The sequence below is a fragment of the Eucalyptus grandis genome, chromosome 10, assembly GCF_016545825.1.
Source record: "Eucalyptus grandis isolate ANBG69807.140 chromosome 10, ASM1654582v1, whole genome shotgun sequence".
In the NCBI taxonomy this organism is placed as follows: domain Eukaryota; kingdom Viridiplantae; phylum Streptophyta; class Magnoliopsida; order Myrtales; family Myrtaceae; genus Eucalyptus; species Eucalyptus grandis.
Window position 1 is genome coordinate 22,450,016 of NC_052621.1, and position 17,899 is coordinate 22,467,914.

Consider the following 17,899-nt stretch of genomic DNA (forward strand, 5'->3'; position numbering starts at 1 on the left):
TCAACGAGGCTCCTTGAGGCGATGATCGGCAAGTGGAAGAAGAAGAAGAATAAGAATAAAATGAAAAAAATATATAATAAAAATTATTTAAAAAATTAAAAGAAATTTTGAGTTACAAAAAATCTTAAGGTCGTACCAACATTTCTATTCCAAGAATATAATTTTGTATAGTTATGAAACACTTCAAATGCTCGAAATTCATTTAGAGAACAAAATTAGAAAAAAATCATTTCTAAACAAAAATTGTTTTCAAGAATATAATGATTACCAAACACACTCAAAGAGTACAAAATTCTTATTCACGTGTACAAACAAGTTCTAGAGCTCATCATCTAAATTTTACGGTCAAATCTCACCTAATTTCTCTAGAAATTGATGATTGTTTGTATTTGACATGAGATTGTGGAATTAGCGCATCAATTGTCATAAATATAAATCTTTACGGTCCTTAATCATTAGCTTGAACCTCGTGCATAATAGATTTTATAACTTAAAATGTCGGTCAACTTCCTTTCGGAACTTAAAATTTTCTACCTCATTTTTCTAAAGACTAACTTCAAAAAATTAACAGTATCTATCCCCGTGCGGATCTACATGAATATGCCCTGGCTGCAAGACCATGGCCTATGGTCAGTGCCGGCCATGGCCGAGTACCAGCCGGCCATAGACCAAAGAGAAAGAAAGCAAAAGAAAAGAAAAGAAAAGAAGAAGAAGAAGAAGGAGGAGGAGAAGAAGAAATGACGAAGAAGAAAAATAAGAGAAAAAGAGATGCAAGTCTACGAGAGAAAAGAGGCAAAAGGAGAAATATCTAACAAGTGGACCCATGAGAGACATGTGCCGCTCAATGGATGGACAATTTTTGTTAACACGACTTGGCGTAATCACAGTGCATCGATATTTTCTCAGCTGTAGAGATGTAAAAAATAATAATTAAGACAATCAACCAATTTGGAACTTAAAAACTCGTTCCCTATTTGAATTTAATTAAAATATTAGATAAGATACAGTCTTAAGATTAAATAGAAAATTAATTGTATCAAATTTACTAATTGTACATCATTAATTGTCAACACCGAATTATAAAATGCTCTCAACCTTCCCAATCTAGTGAATATACAATATATATGATATGAAGGTGCGAGTGCATATTCGTGTATTCCTCTCGACATTAATCTCGAAATGAACTAAAGTTGGTGAAAAAAGAAATACGCCCAAGGATTCGAAGTGAGATGGCCGACATTGGGTGCAAATGACCTTTGACCATCGGAACTCATTACTGGCAATATCCACCAAGACAATGCTACCGAAAGCGCCCTCAAAATTGGCTCAAACTAGTTCTCGCTTCACTAGTACAATCGCATTCTCGAACAAAGCCGTAGGACACACGATGGCACATGGATACGTGAAGGCATAGACTTACATGCTGGAGGGCTTGTTCGGCGCGCCTCCGGTGACCTTGGCGGCGCGAAGGAGTGCGAGCTCTGCATTGAGTTCCTTCAGCTGACTCAGCAGTTCCGCCTTCGGCTTCTGTCGCAGCTGATGAACCTTAATCCTCGCTTCACAGTGAGCAAGAAAAAGGACAAAGTCAGCAAAAGCTAGAGATCAGAGGGTCTCTCTTGAAGAGACGAAAGCGAGCATGAGGACGATTGTTACATATCGCCTTTGCTTCGTCTGAGCTTCAATGGCCGCCTCTCTGCGTGGGCACTAGGTTCATGTGACTATCTAATCATACGAGTCCCACACGAGTCTTATCAAATCAATTAACGCCCCTACACTCGGCTCCCATTAGCTTGGCGCATGGAATAATGAGAATGAGACCTAGATGGCTTCTTCAGCTGGGTCATCCATGTGTACAGAAAGTCCATGTCGTTTGAATTGGAAAATGGTTGCAATCAATCCAGTCATATTGATCGCGTGATATTTCAATAATGTCTCCACAGACTGTTTCATCTCCGGATAACACTATCAAGCAGACACTAATGTCTAGCATTGCAAATAAGCAGTGCACATTTTGCATGTAAATTCTTACATGTATTATCACAGATGATAGTACATAGAATAACCAGAAACGCATTCTAGAGATTCATCGACAATAAAAATCGATGTCTGAGAGCTCCAAGCCAGGCATTAGCACTGCATGCGCCGAACCTCTCAATTCTCATTCCTCTGCAGCACTGGCCGCGCTTAAATCCACACTGAGGTCCAGAACCTGCCCAGAAGAATTTAATTTTGTCAGCTTCTCTCTCTCTCTCTCTCTCTCTCTCTCTCTCTCTCTCTATATATATATATAATGCATAAGCTATACCATTATTTTACATTTTCAGGACATCTTTGATCATTAATTGAAGGGGACTATGAACTTGATTAGCAGAGGCAAAAGACAAAATGTGCAGTAGGTGGAATTATTGGGCAGGTTTCACGGGACAATAAAGTAGGTCCAAAAGTTGAGAACCCATACTGCATAGAAAATAGCCGACACCCTTCCAACCACACCAATCAAGATTGCACTAATTGGACACAAAAGACGGAAGGGCATGGCACGGCTTATGTAACTAGTCCAAACGCATGATAACCTTGTTAAGATAAACATTAGATCATAACTTAAAGACTAAGTGAAACAAACAAAAGTGCATAATAGTCAGATATAGTTAACGAGAAGGGTAGACCCGAGCAGTTCTAATATTAATAGCTTCCAAAGAGTCCTCCAACTTCCAACCCACGTGAAAACCTGTCAAAGATTGTCTCATGCTCGCCACGCCAACAAAAGAATTTATCATCAAGTTCATAGTTGATAGCAGAATATTTCCGAGAAGTTATTCTTATTTCTTACCTTTCCAGTGATCAATGTATACATGTTAAGCACATCCATGACAGTCGACTCGAAGTGGGTTGTGGCATCATAACTCTGCAGGTATAGCAAGAGAGAGATTAACATAATATCAATACAATTGAACCTGAACTCCACATATTCATCACCCCGAGAGAGAGAGAGAGAGGAACAAAACTCACAGTTGATATGAAGCAGTTGTCAAGAGAAGGTTCATTGACTGGTTCATATCTATCATAAGTGTCATAAAATATCTCATCAACAGGCCCCAGCAGATCAACCCCCGGCTTCAGTTCTATCTCAGGTTGATCAGTTTCCGCCTCGGCTGAAACAAATGCAATGAATTTGCCCTTTGGTGCGACATTGTGAGAGTATGAACAGCAGAAAAGATACCTGCTCAAACATGGGCACAGTTGAATAAGGAGTCATAAACAAAGAACAACGCTTAGATAATCAGAAGGCCATAAAAATATATTTTATTAACCATCGGTAATACAAGACCAACCTATTAAGCAGGCACATGGGAACCATCTGTGCAATTCAAGATCTAAAATGCAAGTGTCAAATCATATTTAAAAGTCAAAGGTGGCTCAAGCAGATTCTGATCCTGACTTAATATGATAGTCTACGTAAAGTTAATTAAAAAATCATTAATCTCATGGGACAGAAATTTTATTAGTTAGCCTTATGTTTTTCTTTTTGGTGAAAGTGATCATATTAAGCTGAAACCAATAATTACATAAAAAACGGCACCAAAACAAACACTCATAATGAATAAAGGAATAATGAGTGGAAGGGTGCCAAGAGAAAAAAGAAGGGAAGCCAACAAGGTACAAAACGCGGTTAAGCTGCACAACTACAGCCACAACCAAAAAGGACAAAAACAAAAGAAGGCGACCAGCTGGCCAACCAGAAATTTTACTAGTTACCCTTATGTTCGTCTCCTTTCCCACCTCAAATACAACAATCGCAGTTAAATGGATAGGTGAGAAGCTATTTCCTTTTTCCCAATAATCATTGAGATTTGCTTTTTCCCCCTTCATTTCTCGAACGGACTTTCACATCAAATAGAATGAGAAAATATAGCTAGTAATCTCCAATTAGTGTACACAAGAACTTACATATCTGACTTCCGACCCAACTGTTTCTGTGGGATAATAACCTGCACTGAATGAGAATCATTGGTATTTGGGATCGGATGGCCCATGATACAGATTGCCCTGGCAACCTTCCCAATTTTCCTAACCTGCGCAAGTTCACACATTGCCACTCAGTACGACATCCAATGTCGTTGCAAAAGAAAAGAGGTGTGCATGTCTTGTGCCTTCATGGTTATTGGGGCTTGTTACTGGTTCTCCATTTTCAAAAAATTAAAAGAAAAGGACCGAGAGGATAGGGTGTAAAACATTTTGCAAGGTTTAGGGCCTTTAAGCCAGAGAAAGTAGTCATATCTTAGTGGCAAAAAAATTATTACGTCAACCACCATATGCACTGATGCGACAACAATGATCCACATGCAAAGAATCTGACAGATAGAACCAATATGCACCTATTTAACCAACTCAACAAAAGTTTAATTAACAATAGTCTCATCTTACGGAAACAAATATACTTGTTATACTACACGAGCTAGTACCACTCACATCAAACAAACTGAACTCTGACATAAGTTCGCTAATACACTGTGATGATCATGACGCAGGGTCATATTCATTACCTTGTTAGGCAAGTAGGAAGGGTCGCAAACAACTTTTTTGCATTTGGCAGTTTCGCCCTCTGATGTGACACCAATGACTTGGCCTTCATCATTGAACTCGACCTGCAATAACAGCGAAATAAAACAACATTTTGTTCCTATAAGTAGCAGATTTAACTTGAAATTTAGCAACTAAACACCGTTTTCATGATATTCGAAGAGAATAAGCAAATATTTACTAGTAAAAATACAAGCGAGAACCAAATTACCTTGCATTCCGGTTTGTTCAACATGTAAGTCCCACCATATACTGCACTAAGCCGTGCAAATGCCTGGATTACAAAGAGAAAAAGTCATACAGAATCCAAAGCAAATGGTCAGGCATCAGCAATAGATTTGATCCAGCGTATCAAAACTGCAGCAGCAGCTTGGACATGCATCTGTGACTCCAAATGTACCTGAGGGAGCTCTCCTAACCCATACAAGGGATAAATATAGGAGATCCTCCTTGAAAACGAGCAAATGACTCTGCATAGAGCTATCAAGTGGCCGATGGAAAGAAGAGGAATGTCAATTCAGTGCTCTCCAAACAATATGGGAAATATTTCTTTTTACGAGCATAAGAAAAAAGTTTGTTCTGGGAAACACGATCATTCACCTTCATTCTCCTGACAGTATCCAGGGCAGGCTCATTTAAGTATCGATCATCTCTATGGAGTGCCATGGCATGGCCAATAAAATCAATGGTGTTGTCATCCAGACCATATTTTCTGTTCAAAAATCAACGGAAGCAAAATGACCGAGGGTTTTGCACCTTAACCAGCTAATACTATCCTACCGATTATGATAGCTGGAAAAAAATCATGCAGAAGAAGAGAAAATGAAAGAAATATTTGACTAAGAGCACTGTAAGGACACTCCAACTTTATTTTAGAATTTTCTTCTTTTTAATAAGTAATATCAATTACAATCCAATATCCAAAACAGGGATGCGGAGGACCCACTTCCTGCTCCAGGCAGCACATAAAGTGGGATAAGACAGTAAATATCTAGCAAATTTAGTTTATCATTTGATCAGTTCTGAGAATGGGAACTTCTAGGCAAAACACTTTGCAATTGCAGTGCAGTATTAATATTGTATACAGAAATTGAATTGACATGTCAACCCATGAAAACATTTAAATACATACGCTATCAGTTCCCTCGTTGTTACAAGTGTCAGATCCATCCCCTCATGTGTCTTTGGATCATTTTCATCATAATCTTGTACATATATAAAGAACTTTCGAGCTCGACGCTTCTGAAACATGCCCATGAGTGGAGTTTGAAGTGCTTCCATATCAGTAGCAGGCACTTTGTGAACCTGTCATTGGCAGTACCATATTGTTGAAGACAAAAGGAAAACCAGGCAGACTTGCAATAATACTGCAAATGTATGTTTTAATACAGGGTCCTTCTCCATACCTTTCCCTTACTGAAGACATAGCTGCCATCCACAGCTTTGAAGTACAGATACTTGGTAACATCTGTATGAATGAGAACTCACCAGAGTACCATTTGCCATCATAAACTACACAAGGGCACTAGTCAGCAAAGAATAAATAGGGATAAACAATCTGGCAGAGCTTAAAGTGTAGGCCAATTAACAAAGTTTAGAATTGCACCTTTGGGACCATGTCAACATTATAATCCTGCTAGAACCCAAATGCGCAGGAGGTTTATCGCTATTCCTAAATTTCTTCCAGAGCTGCAAGTCACCAATAGCAATAAAGATAAGGCCACAGTGCAGCAAATGGCAGGAACATACGAAGAAAGCAGACCTGAATGAGATTAAGTGATGTTGACTCTCCTCCATAATAGTCATTCCTATCCATGTGCAAAACCTGGTTCAAAAGGTTCTTCTGTCAGCAACAGAGCAGAGATCAACAATCTATGGTAGTTATTCTAGTCTCGGTTATGGGAAAAAGAGAATAAGGAGGGACATCTAGAATAGTTATTTCACCGCATTTTTTGCAACAAACCTCAAAAGAGAAAATCCAAATGCCCTTAGATAATAACAGAGAGCGACAGAATAGGGAATAATTTCATGACAAGCAACATGAAAGTGCTAAAGTAGCATGAACGTTGAAAAAGAAAATGTTAGTACATAAATAAACTCGTGGAATGGATATAGCGTTGAACAGTACTTGCTTCAGTAAGTTCCCATAGCATATAAGTAACAATTAGCCTTATCAATGTTATGAGGAAGCAAACACAGCTAGCTCTAGTCTAGCCTTGAATGACATTCAGCACTTCCATTAACGTGATTTTCCACGAAAAGTGTTTCGGCCAGCTGTAAAAGCAGAGGGAAGCGAGGGCTGCTAGTCCACTTGCCAGTACCAGAATGGTAGAAGGGTGTGGATCATTTAAAAGTGGCCAACCGACCAAAGTATTCCGCTGTCCTACTAGCTCAGGACAGAGCTACGGTATATGGAGGTATTCTTATCGCAATTGTTTGATATGCTACAGAAATCGCAGGATCACATACCAGACTCAGCTTAGAGACCAAGAAGTCCGATAGGTATACCCGCAACATATCAAGTCTATAGGGTCTGGTTTATTTTCTGGCAGAGCAACTTAAGCAACCTATAATTTTTGGCATGAGACTGATGGAAGCAACCAATCGTCGAAAAGGGCAATCTCCCTTGAGTTGACATACCATCTGCATCTCTCCAACAAGATGGAAGAGAAGTGCTTCTGTCTCCATTGAAGGCATGGTGACAAGTCAATCGGTTGAGAGAATTTACTACTCCGCCTTCACTGTCCTCAAAGCTTGAGATTGAGTACTTCAATTAGGCCATTCAAATAATTTAACTCATGCTCAAGAATGACTTCACATGAAGTCAACGTACTCGAGACTAACTCGATTCAATTGTCGTGAAGTCACCCCTTGCATTTGAGATCAAAGACCACATGACAGGACGCAAATTCACAATTTCAATCAAGCTCATCAGCAGCTCAAAACCACAACAGCAAAGCTCAATCTAACTGCAGACCGGTTTCTCAGATTATCTCCGCTGGAATTAGTATCGCCATTCTCAAGTAAAACCGGTTAGCAAAGCTAGGTGCTCTATTTCAAGAGCCTCGCTCATCCGTCCCAACACAAATTGAACGCGAGAAATACACCAGCAGCCAAAGTCCGAGGCAATCAATCACATCAAAACGATGCTCACGAGTCCCAATCGCGATCTCCTCAGCACCGATCTCCACCGCTCCAAATCCGAACATGATCAACCGACTCGCCAATCCATACCAACACCGACTCAAAACCGAAGTCAGCACGTAACACAACTTCCACGGATCCAACGACGCAAGCTAAATTCCACGCGATATCTACTCTCGGTATCGCGAATCTTATCAGGATTCAGACATCGGAGCCAGAGGACATGAGATCAAATCGAATCAAACCAACTGATCGAGCGAGGAAACGACAGAAGGAGGAGACGGAGGAGGAGGAGGGGGGGAGGAGAGGACCTTGAGGCCGTCGACGGAGAGGAGGCCGGAGAGGATGCACTCCTTGAGGCCGGTCCCGAGCACAACGACGTCGTACTCCTCGTCCATGGCGGCCGCTGCCGATCGTGTGCCGAGCAGATCGGAGAGGTCCGGAGGCGGAGGCGGAGGCGAGGCGAAGACTAGAGCGGCAGATATTTGAAAAGCCGTTGAAGAAGTCCCGGGAAATTTCGCAAAAACGACGCTCGAAATTCGTCGTTTAACGGTGAAGACGGGCCTACGACAAGCTCGTGGATTGCGGCTGCTTCCCGCGACCTTTTTCACTTTTATTTATATTTATATCATTTAATTAATTTGTTTTTTTTTTTTCTATTTTTAGTATGGCCATGTAGATGAGAAGGTTCTGATGAACTCGATGCGTCGTGGACCAAGTTACACCAGCCGTTTTTGATATAGTGAGGTCGCTTTTATTGACAATCGAGACATATCCGGACCATTATGGATTGAAAGCGAGTGAGAATTTACCCTAAACGACATGTAATTAAAGCTTGTTATGAATTCTTGTACATGGGTGTAAACATGGCCAAAAGCTCGTAATCTAAAATTCTACTATTAGTATCTCCGGTAATTTCTCTAGTAATTAACGATTGTTTATATTTCCACCATCTAAAGTGAGAGTATAGTTTTAGTGAATCAATTATCACCTATCTAAAACTTTATTGTTCATAATCACTAGTTTTCAATCCGTGCAAAAATGGATTTTATAACTTAAAACACTTTTTATATCTCTTTCGAAATTTAAAATTTTTTACCTCATTCATCTTAAATTAATTTTAGTAAAAGAAGTATCAATATTATTTATACCTAGTGCGAATCTGGCAATCTGCACGGATAAATAAAAAGAACATAGAAAATGTAGGTACCCTAGAAAAAACTTGCGGAAGAGGTTGAGATGCAATAATTTAATACAACCGACCACTACCTCATCTATTCCTCTTTGGAACTTATAAAGTTGTACCTGATTTAAAATAAAATACAATTTTAAGATTAAATCCAAAAAAAGTAATTTCAAATCTAATAATTGTACTTAATAATTGGCCAATCCCCAATTAGGATGCTCCAATCTTTTCCTAAAGTTCGTGTACAAAATTTGCCCGAGGATTCGAAGAGCAAGGGCCGATGTCGGGTGCAAATGACCTTTTTCAAGAGGATGAGTGGTGCCGAGGCCATTTTGAGCAAGTTTTGTTTGACCTTTAATTTGGCTTTTACTATTTTCAGAAAGTTCTCGAAGGATTAATGATCATTTTCTTCCAACTTTGCCCTCGCTAACATTTTTCGGATACCTATTTTGCCTTCATTTTATACAATTTATCATCTCTCTCGACCAAATGCACCTACTATCTATCGCTCCATATTCCAATCAATGCAAGCCCAAAGTCGACTATTGTGAGGGGACGATTGTTGAGGACTAACTGTCATTAAGGATCAAGTATAGTTGAGGATCGATGGTTGCTAGTTGCCTATATTTGGGTTCACGAGATTTGAGTTTGCGCTAACTGGTTTTACTGACGTATGGGTTCTCCAAGATTTGGGTTGTTGAGATTGTGTGACCATCGGCGTCACCTCTCCTAGGGCCATTGAGGTCACACTAACCCTCGGCTGCTAGAGGATTTGTGCACTTCACCTTGCTTGGGCCATTTTAAGTCATGTGAGGTTAGGTGAAAATTATGTTATCTTATTAAGCATTACCTAAGAGACGATTATAATAATAATAATTATAACTCTAGAAGAACCTAAATTTCTCAATCTACCATATATTTGGACTTGAATCACTATACTCGCATTTTCTTTGGGCATCGAAACACGTGGGCCTCCAAGATGAGGAAATCAGAACACTTAACAAGGGCCTAATTGTCAATTGACACCATTTGCTCAAAATTTTAAAAAGAAAAATCGAGAAGGCTCTTCCTTTGGCTAATATCACAAAATGGACTTATTAATGAATGTTTCAAGGCACCGGTTGAGATGATATTCGTTAAAAATGCACTCGATTAAGAACAATATACTTTTCAAAATATTAACGTCGCATAATTCGAGAACAAAAATTATAAGATTTTCTCAAGTTGATTATTTAAAAAGTGTCTTAAGACACTCGTTAATCAAATTTATCTAATCAAATTAAGAGTGAAGATGGTTCAAACTCGACGAGGGATTAGTGGATTATGAGCCGATGCCAAAAGCTCGTATTAAGAGCGACAAGAAAAAAGATGCCCTTCTTTTGTCCGTCCAAAAAAAAAAATTGTTTAGAGGGGAAATTGTGCAAATATCGGAGAATTTGGGGGCGCATAACTGCAAATAAGCAAAAGTTGGGGGCAGGGGGAGAAAGAGAGAGAGGAGACTGGACAGGTGCGTGCGCAATGATTGCGGTGGGACCCACTCCCCTACCCGTTTGCTTGCGTCACGGACCCTCTTTCTGTGGTCGTGGTGACTCTCGTTTTCATCCCCACCTCCCTCCTTTATTTTCTTGCCTTCCCTTTTCTCTCCCGTCGAATTTTTAATTTTGTCCCCCTCCTCTCCTGAAAAAAAAAAAAAAAAAAAAAATTGTTCTCGACTTCAATCATATAATCTTCAAGATTGTTCCGTGGCGGGGTTTATTCGTCTTAGAACACTCGACTAATCTCGACGGACCACGCTAATTGTGAGACCAACCTTGTATTCATCGGGATAGAAGGAGAAGTCTCGAGGAGAATCCGCTTACGCCCCTTGATTTGTTTCATTACTTTTGATATGACCTCAATTTCGTTTCTCTTTTTGAAATCTATATTAGCATATTATTACAGGCTCTTCTCTTAATATTATTTAGGGATTTCGACACGCGAGACTTTAGATAATTAGAAATGATTTCTTGTCGCAAGATTATTTTTGCTAAATCCTCATGGACCGCCACCTGGATGCCATATGAGCAATCCTACAAGAGAACCAATTATGTAACTTGTGCAATTTCCTAATTGTTTCTCTTCATAGAATGATGTGATGTTCACGAACTTTCCGGATGCTATTAAACGTGTGTTTTTGAATTACCAACGTAGTCAACATCTCATGGAGATTTTTGTAATATCGAAATATAATATTAGAAGATATTATTTGAATCGTCTTAAATTTTTATCACTATCTCACATGCGGTGTTCATTTATTATGTGAATTTACTGAGAGGCTTTCAAATTTCCAGAGCAAGCACTTCATACCATATAAGAAAAAAATAGTAAAGATGAAATGGTAGAATCTCCTTTTAAGGCTCCGCGCGAAAAAAAAGAAAACCTCGATTTATTTATTTATTTAGTAATTGGTCAACGAGAAAATTACCCGCTCCTCTTTCTTTTTTTTTCCATCGAGTAACACAAGCCGTTCATTTTCCTCAAAGAAATAATTATTTTACATTACTCACCCCCGGTCATGCACGCACGCGTATTTCCTCGAGCTAATTTAACATAAAAAATCATTTCCTGTGAATTTTTAAAACATAAAATCGAGAATATTCTCAAATGCGAGAGATGAGAAACTTTCTTTTCGATTGACGAGACAAGATGCATGAATCCAACATGTTAAAATAAAAAATACATTCAGACTAGGCATCAAATTATTGAGCTACCGACAGAAGTTTCTATCGAAAGATTGTTTTATGCTAACAACATTTAGAATCGGGACGTCTTATCAGTGCCAATTCTAAACACCGTGTGAATACAAAAATTCATAAGAATTCACTGTGGCAAGTGACATCCTAAGTGTCGTGAAACAAATAAAAAAAATAAAATAAAATAGAATAAAATGAAATGCAAAAAAAGTAAATAATAATAATAATATCAGGGATCTCCCCTCTCTCTCTCATGCTCCATTTACCGGTCCACAAAATTCTCAGAGCACCACCAGAAAAAATAAATAAATTAATTAATTAATTAAAAAAAAAAGGAAAAAAGACGAGGGGTTTTTGCTCTCTCTCTTCCCCAATCACTGAAATCTCCCTGAGGTTCGATTCTCCCCCATCTCCTCTCCTCTCCTCTCCTCTCCCCCTCCGCATCTCCCCAATCCATTCGATTCCCCCATTCTCTCTCTAGACCTCTCCCTCTCTCTCTCTCTCTCTCTCTCTCTCTAGAGCTTCTCTCTCCTCTCCGCACCTGGTTTTTGCCGCGTATCCCCGCTCCGCGATCGAGGAATTCGTCGCAGCATTTGTCCGCCCTTCTCGATCGCCTGCGGCGACGGCGGCGGCGGCGGCGGCGGCGGCGGGGACGGGTCGCCGGATCTCTTTCCGATGGTGGAACGCGTCGGGTGCTCGCGGAGCTGATGGTCGAGGGAGGGAGCGCTCTTCTTTCTTTTGGCGGCGGCCGAGGTTCGATGCCGATGTGGTGACGTCGGAGGCGATCGAGGATTTCGTCGATTTCTCGCTGCTTTTTCCGGTGCCGGAGTGAATCGATGGTTGCTCGTATTGCGTATTCCGCCGCCGTCTCGTCGCAGAAGCCTGTATTGAACCGATTCGAGCTTAGACTGTTGATTTCCTTGATTGAGCAGTCCGGGCGAGCTGTTATGGAGAGGTAAGGTAGCTGCGGTTTTCGGTAGGAGGGAGCGAGGTGAGGATATAAGGTGCTTTTCTTCGATCGTTTGATGACTCGAGGTCGGAGTCGGCTCGGCATACGGAGTTTCTCGAATCGGGAGAAATAAGCTTTGAGTGATCTTGATCGGGATCGGGGTGCTTCTCTCTGTGTTCTCCGTAGTTCAGAAGAGATGGAAGGAGAGAAATGCTTTGTGGCGTGGAGCAATGACCTGGAGGCCGGGAATCGGACGGACCGCGAACGTTTCGGGAAATCGGGTGAACCGAAGCTCGAAGAGAGTGGAAATGGAGATTTTGTCGACGGGAGCGGGGATCTCTGTCTGGAAGACAGCGAGGGGCCTAACGCTCTGCTCGACGGATGGTTCCCGTGTGAGCAAGGATGCGAGGACATCGTCGTGTTGCCCTTGCAGCTCCAGAAAGCTCAAGTCCAGAGTCGGCGCGGCGGATTCGGGACTCTCGAAGAAGGAGAAGTATGGGCCGGACAAGAAATTGAGTCGGCAAGACAGGATCGAGCTGTGCAGGCTGTTTCAGGGAGCGGTGAGCTCGCACGATTGGGAATTCGCCGAGAGTTTGATACTGTTGGCTGATCCCCCGACGCTTAATGATACTCTATGTATTGCTTTGGATTCCATATGGTTCTTGAGCACGCATCAAGAGTTGCATGGGATCACCGGATTAATAAAGAAAATCATTGCTAATGGTGCTTATGACTTCACGAGAGCGGCTCTTAGGACTTCGTTTCTGGCTTCCTGTGTCTCGGCTTGCCAAAGTCGGACAATGAGTTTGGCAGATACAGTAACTATGATGGCCCAAAGGTAAGAACTGGAGCTTTCTACTGATAGATTATGTCTGATTGGCAAAGTTCCATGAACTATTCGTGCTGCAATTTAGCTGACATAGATCTGCAGATCTTAGATCACCGATGGCTATGAATCTCTATATCTGTTCTTACTATATCTGTTTTGCTTTTTTGTGGCTGTACTAATTATTTAACCTGCACAATCTGTGGCAGTATTGTTGCAGTTCTTGCTCATTTCTATCCCATGTTATGTACGTCCTGATTTGTACACTGCTTTCGACTTTTGATAGATCTTGTCTTGTCGGGGATCCATGCTCCGTGAATTAGTGTCAATTTGATCAACTGCAGGTCAAAAAATTGAGATAAGGTGTTAGATCGATAAAAGTTAGCTGGTGTTCCTCTTTTCTAAATCCTTAAAACACATGCTATTTGTTGAGAGGGATTTCTTGCAATTAACCAAGAAAGTAATGAACGCATGCAATGATATGTAGCCGCTTCAACCATACTTGTGTGGAAAATCAGTGCATGGAGCTTATACATTTCCCTCCCTATAAGAATCTCATTATTGCTTTCTGTCAGGTTGCACGAGCGTCTCCAGGAGTGTAATGGTGATGAGGTTTTGAAGGCGGAGGCTGGTGCGAAGGTCCAAAAATTCTCTGAATGGGCATTGAAGTGTATAGGATTGCATTCCCGGTGCCAAGGAAATAGAGATAGGATCAACCACAGCTCAGCTGTTGAAATTCAACTCCAGCTTTCTGCATTTAAGACATTCCTGGATCTTGCTGGTAATCATCTTACAGGGAAGGACTTCACAGAGGCTTTTGACGCAGCTTGCTTTCCTCTTACTCTTTTCTCTAGTACATTTGATCCTGGTTGGGCATCTGGTATAGCAGCAACTGCCATCCAAGGGTTGCTGGGCATGCTTGTCGAGGGGGGTGCTGACAATGTTAACCAGTGTTTTCTTGAAGCTTCACGGTTTGGAAGTACAGAACTCGTGCGCATTCTGTTACAGGTGATCTTTCTAACCTGTTTATTATCCGAAAATTCTTTGCTTTATTTTGCCTGTGCTTTTTGTGTAAATATTTTCATAGAACATCATGGCAGTTGTGTTCTGTTTTCTATTTCCTTTGGTTCGGGTATGCATCTTTCTCATGTACGGGTTTCTTTGTTGAAGGTGCTGTATGGAGTATATTAGTTCAGTTTGATTTTCAGTTATTGCTTGGTGGATGATTTTCTATATAAACCGAGATACATACTTCTCAAGCTTATGGATGTAATCTCGGTGGCATGATTTGTGTGGCTAATATTAACGTGCCCTGGTTCTTGTCCTGATTACCTTCACTAAGTACTGCTTGATATGAAAGTATTTCAGTGCGCTGTGGAATCTGGAAATCTGCTTCTGACGCCTCCAACAAACTAGAATTTGTTTGGCTTCTTGCATAAAAATCCCAATTAGAAGGTTGATGGTGACTTGACTATTCAGGGAACACCAGCTTGCCACATAAAATTTTTTGGCTTAATGACAGTGTCCCTTTCAGTTTGACTTTTGGGCTGAGATAATTTTCTTGGTTTTAAATTGCTGGTCCAAGTGTCTGGAGATTCACAGACCATTGTTTCAAAGTAACATTGACAACACGAACAAAAATAATACGAAACAGACCCAAGCTGGCAGAGCAGGCTCTAAGTCAGATGAAAGCTCTTCCCTTTTCTTTGATGAGCAAGATAAGTGTTGTTAAAAGCGTGAACCTTTATTTAACTCAAAGAAAACCTGGAGACATTCTTATCATTTGAACTTTTGTGGACTCAGATAGTCATAACATGTTCCTTTTGCTTCAATGGCTAAAAAGAGAGTTGAAGCTGACAAACCTATGTGAAATAAGGCCAACCAGTTACTGATATCTTTTCTCCAAATGAGCATTTGTTACATTTATTGTATGGATTTGTCAGCTTGTGCACGCAACCATTTCTTTTTCCTTCCTTTTGCCAAGTTCTTGAATATTAGATTCTAGTTCAGATGAATTAGTTGATTCCAAAGTATAAGAAAAGACAATATAGATAGCTAACTACATGCCCTAGTGCAAGAATCAAAGCATGTAGTCTAAGTAACTTAAAGAGTGTCCTTCAATTAAACATAAAAGTTTGGAAGAATCCACCAATGGTAGATCAATGTAAAATGAATGATGCATAAGATAGTGGCATACCTTCTGCTGAAAATTGAAGTAAACAGGAAATCAAATAACTGAAAATATGAACTGTCTCTTTGGATTTCTTTTATGATTCTACTGTTCTTCGATGAGGTACAATGTGGAAGTAGAGGGTTGGTTGCTAGCTGTTGCCAGTAACTGAAAATATGAAATCTCTTGTTGATGACCTCTTATTATGTCTGCTTTCTTGACTACTAGCCATGGGGATTTTTAGAATATTCATGTTGAATAGTGACTTTGTTCATTACAATAGTGCATGAGTAGTTTTTTCCTTTCGTTATAAATTTATGGATTGTTTGGTTTGTTCTATCAGATTGCTCAGAGGAACAGCTTGGATGTTGATGTCGACTTGGCTTTGGGTTTTGCTTCTCACTATTGCAAGATCAGGACAATGGAGTGTCTAGTTGAAGAGGGGAATGCAATGGCCTTCCTGGGTCCTTTGTTGAGGGCAGCTGAGAGGGGTTGTCTGGAGGTTGTGCAGTGGTTTGTGAGGAGGGGCTGTCGAGACATGGAGCTTTGCCTTGCCCTAACTGCTGCAACAGCTAGCAGCCAAGTGGAAGTCGCTGCGTATCTCCTTCCTCATGTTCCTCAACACAACCTCACCGCTCTCAGTGTCGAAATTCTTAAAGCCGCCGGTGAACGAAGTGGCGGTTCTCTGGATGGTGTAGCTTTTCTTCTGCGATCGGATTTTCTTGGTGATCCGGTTGCAACTTACGCTGTCGCTGACAGCATTGCTAGGTCAGAAGATGAGTCGATAGACCCTGTACTGCGGGCTTTTCTTCAAGAGCACTGGTCGGAGGCTGCATTTTTTGATGGGCTGAGGCAAGGCCAAATGCATTACATGAATTTCATGAGGATACTGAAGCGCGGTGAGTCTCCATTATGCTTGATGGATATTCCCGGACCTCTGAGGGCTGCAATAGCCTATCTGCCATTGTACAGGGAGTGCACTGACGCAGGTGGCTGCTTGCTGTCCCAAAGGCTCAGGGGACAGCTTGTTGAGGCTGTGAGAAGGCTCGAGAACGCAGCCTTAGAGCCAGTGCGCCCTTGCAGAGAGCTCTTGTCTATTTTGGAGCATCACCTTCCTCGATTTTTGCTCGGCGTCCCAAACGTTGCCTAGCAAGAGTTTTCCTTGCGGGCATCCTTTTTTCTCCATGCTTTTTACTTCTCTCTATCCCTCTATATTTCCTATGAATCGCCGATAATAATTGCATGAAAGTGGGTTGAAGGTGAGAAAATCTTCGAAGGTAGATGAGATTTTCATTGATGTGTCGCCTTGCTGGCTAAAAGCTGTAGCGCCTGTCGGCTTAAATCTGCCGCATCATCCTCATGCCGCCTTGTGGAGAGTATGGGTATTGATCTTGATATGTAAGAAGACAGAGCAACCTTGGATGTGCATATTTTGTTGGCAAGCTCCATAGTCGTATTGTAATACTCGTGGCCGGCTTCATACTTTTCCTGAGATCCCTTTTTTTTTGGGGTCAGGTTGGCTTCTCTTGGGGGAAAAGAAGGTTAGGTACGGATCTTATATTGTCTTAAATGTGGAAAGCGACTTGTATGCTGTAATGCTACGTCGGTCCAGTTAATGCTTCCGTCTCAATCTTTTTGTGTTTGGTCGGCTCAAACGCGTCCGGCTTGAAAAAGAAGACTTATTTTTTCTAGCCAAACGTCATTCACTTCCGTTCAGCGGGCCGCAGCGGTTGTCACGCTTTTGTCCGGTTTATCCCGGGGTCCGGAGGGTCGCTGTTCCCGGTAATGGGGTGCATGTTGCCGCCAACCTTGTGCGAAAATTGGTGGTGAGGTATGACTCGCCGCCATGACTCGGCGAGGGAGGGATGATTCCCCTGCCGACGTCACGGCGTTTGTGACCGCCCTTTATGGTTATTTTTATTTGGGTTCTTTTTTTAATGGGATTTTTTTTTATTTCACGTCATCAATTTGAATCCAGTTCGCATCGGGATTCGTCACTCCTACTTTAATTTCGAGGACCCGGTGAGTCAAAAGGTGACGATTTAGGTTCTCGATTGGCTAAAATAAGTTAGAGGAATTTATTAAACATTCGGCAAAGGTCTATGCAAAACTATTGAACCGAGGATGGGGCCCTATATGCTCACATCATTTTTCAGTAATCCGAACTCCTATAAGTCCAATCTATAGATTAATTAACTCCCATCCAATCACGGGCGTGTTAGTGCGTCTGAAACCTTGGCAATGTTAAGACCCAAGATTGGTTGCTAGCAAGTAAAAAAAAAACTTCAAATAAGGGCCTAAAGTTAAGGGA

General features: G+C 41.1%; 2 protein-coding genes across 2 annotated transcripts; one reads left to right on the top strand and one right to left on the bottom strand.

Moving 5' to 3' along the window:
- Positions 1 to 1,866: 1,866 nt before the first annotated feature.
- Positions 1,867 to 8,238, bottom strand: LOC104454127 (guanosine nucleotide diphosphate dissociation inhibitor 2). Its single transcript, XM_018870340.2, is given in 16 exon segments — positions 1,867 to 2,209; positions 2,831 to 2,905; positions 3,010 to 3,220; positions 3,949 to 4,073; positions 4,545 to 4,646; positions 4,793 to 4,855; positions 4,982 to 5,022; positions 5,025 to 5,061; positions 5,182 to 5,293; positions 5,714 to 5,886; positions 5,988 to 6,066; positions 6,068 to 6,093; positions 6,188 to 6,213; positions 6,216 to 6,270; positions 6,344 to 6,406; positions 8,037 to 8,238. Coding segments are annotated over 16 exon segments (1,326 nt in total). The 5' UTR covers positions 8,124 to 8,238; the 3' UTR covers positions 1,867 to 2,158.
- A 3,776-nt stretch (positions 8,239 to 12,014) lies between these two features.
- Positions 12,015 to 17,218, top strand: LOC120289062 (ankyrin repeat protein SKIP35-like). The gene is made up of 3 exons (XM_039303562.1): positions 12,015 to 13,430; positions 13,994 to 14,426; positions 15,932 to 17,218. Exons 1-3 carry the CDS (start codon positions 12,823 to 12,825, stop codon positions 16,736 to 16,738), a joined length of 1,848 nt encoding a protein of 615 aa, XP_039159496.1. The 5' UTR covers positions 12,015 to 12,822; the 3' UTR covers positions 16,739 to 17,218.
- The last annotated feature ends 681 nt before the right edge of the window (positions 17,219 to 17,899 follow it).

What these genes read in the sequence shown, in the direction of transcription:
- LOC120289062 (XM_039303562.1), top strand. Translation starts at nt 12,823, where the DNA reads ATGACCTGGAGGCCGGGAATCGGACGGACCGCGAACGTTTCGGGAAAT. An exon ending in GTAACTATGATGGCCCAAAG is followed by an intron (nt 13,431 to 13,993) that starts GTAAGAACTGGA and finishes GCTTTCTGTCAG; the next exon opens with GTTGCACGAGCGTCTCCAGG. An exon ending in TCGTGCGCATTCTGTTACAG is followed by an intron (nt 14,427 to 15,931) that starts GTGATCTTTCTA and finishes TTGTTCTATCAG; the next exon opens with ATTGCTCAGAGGAACAGCTT.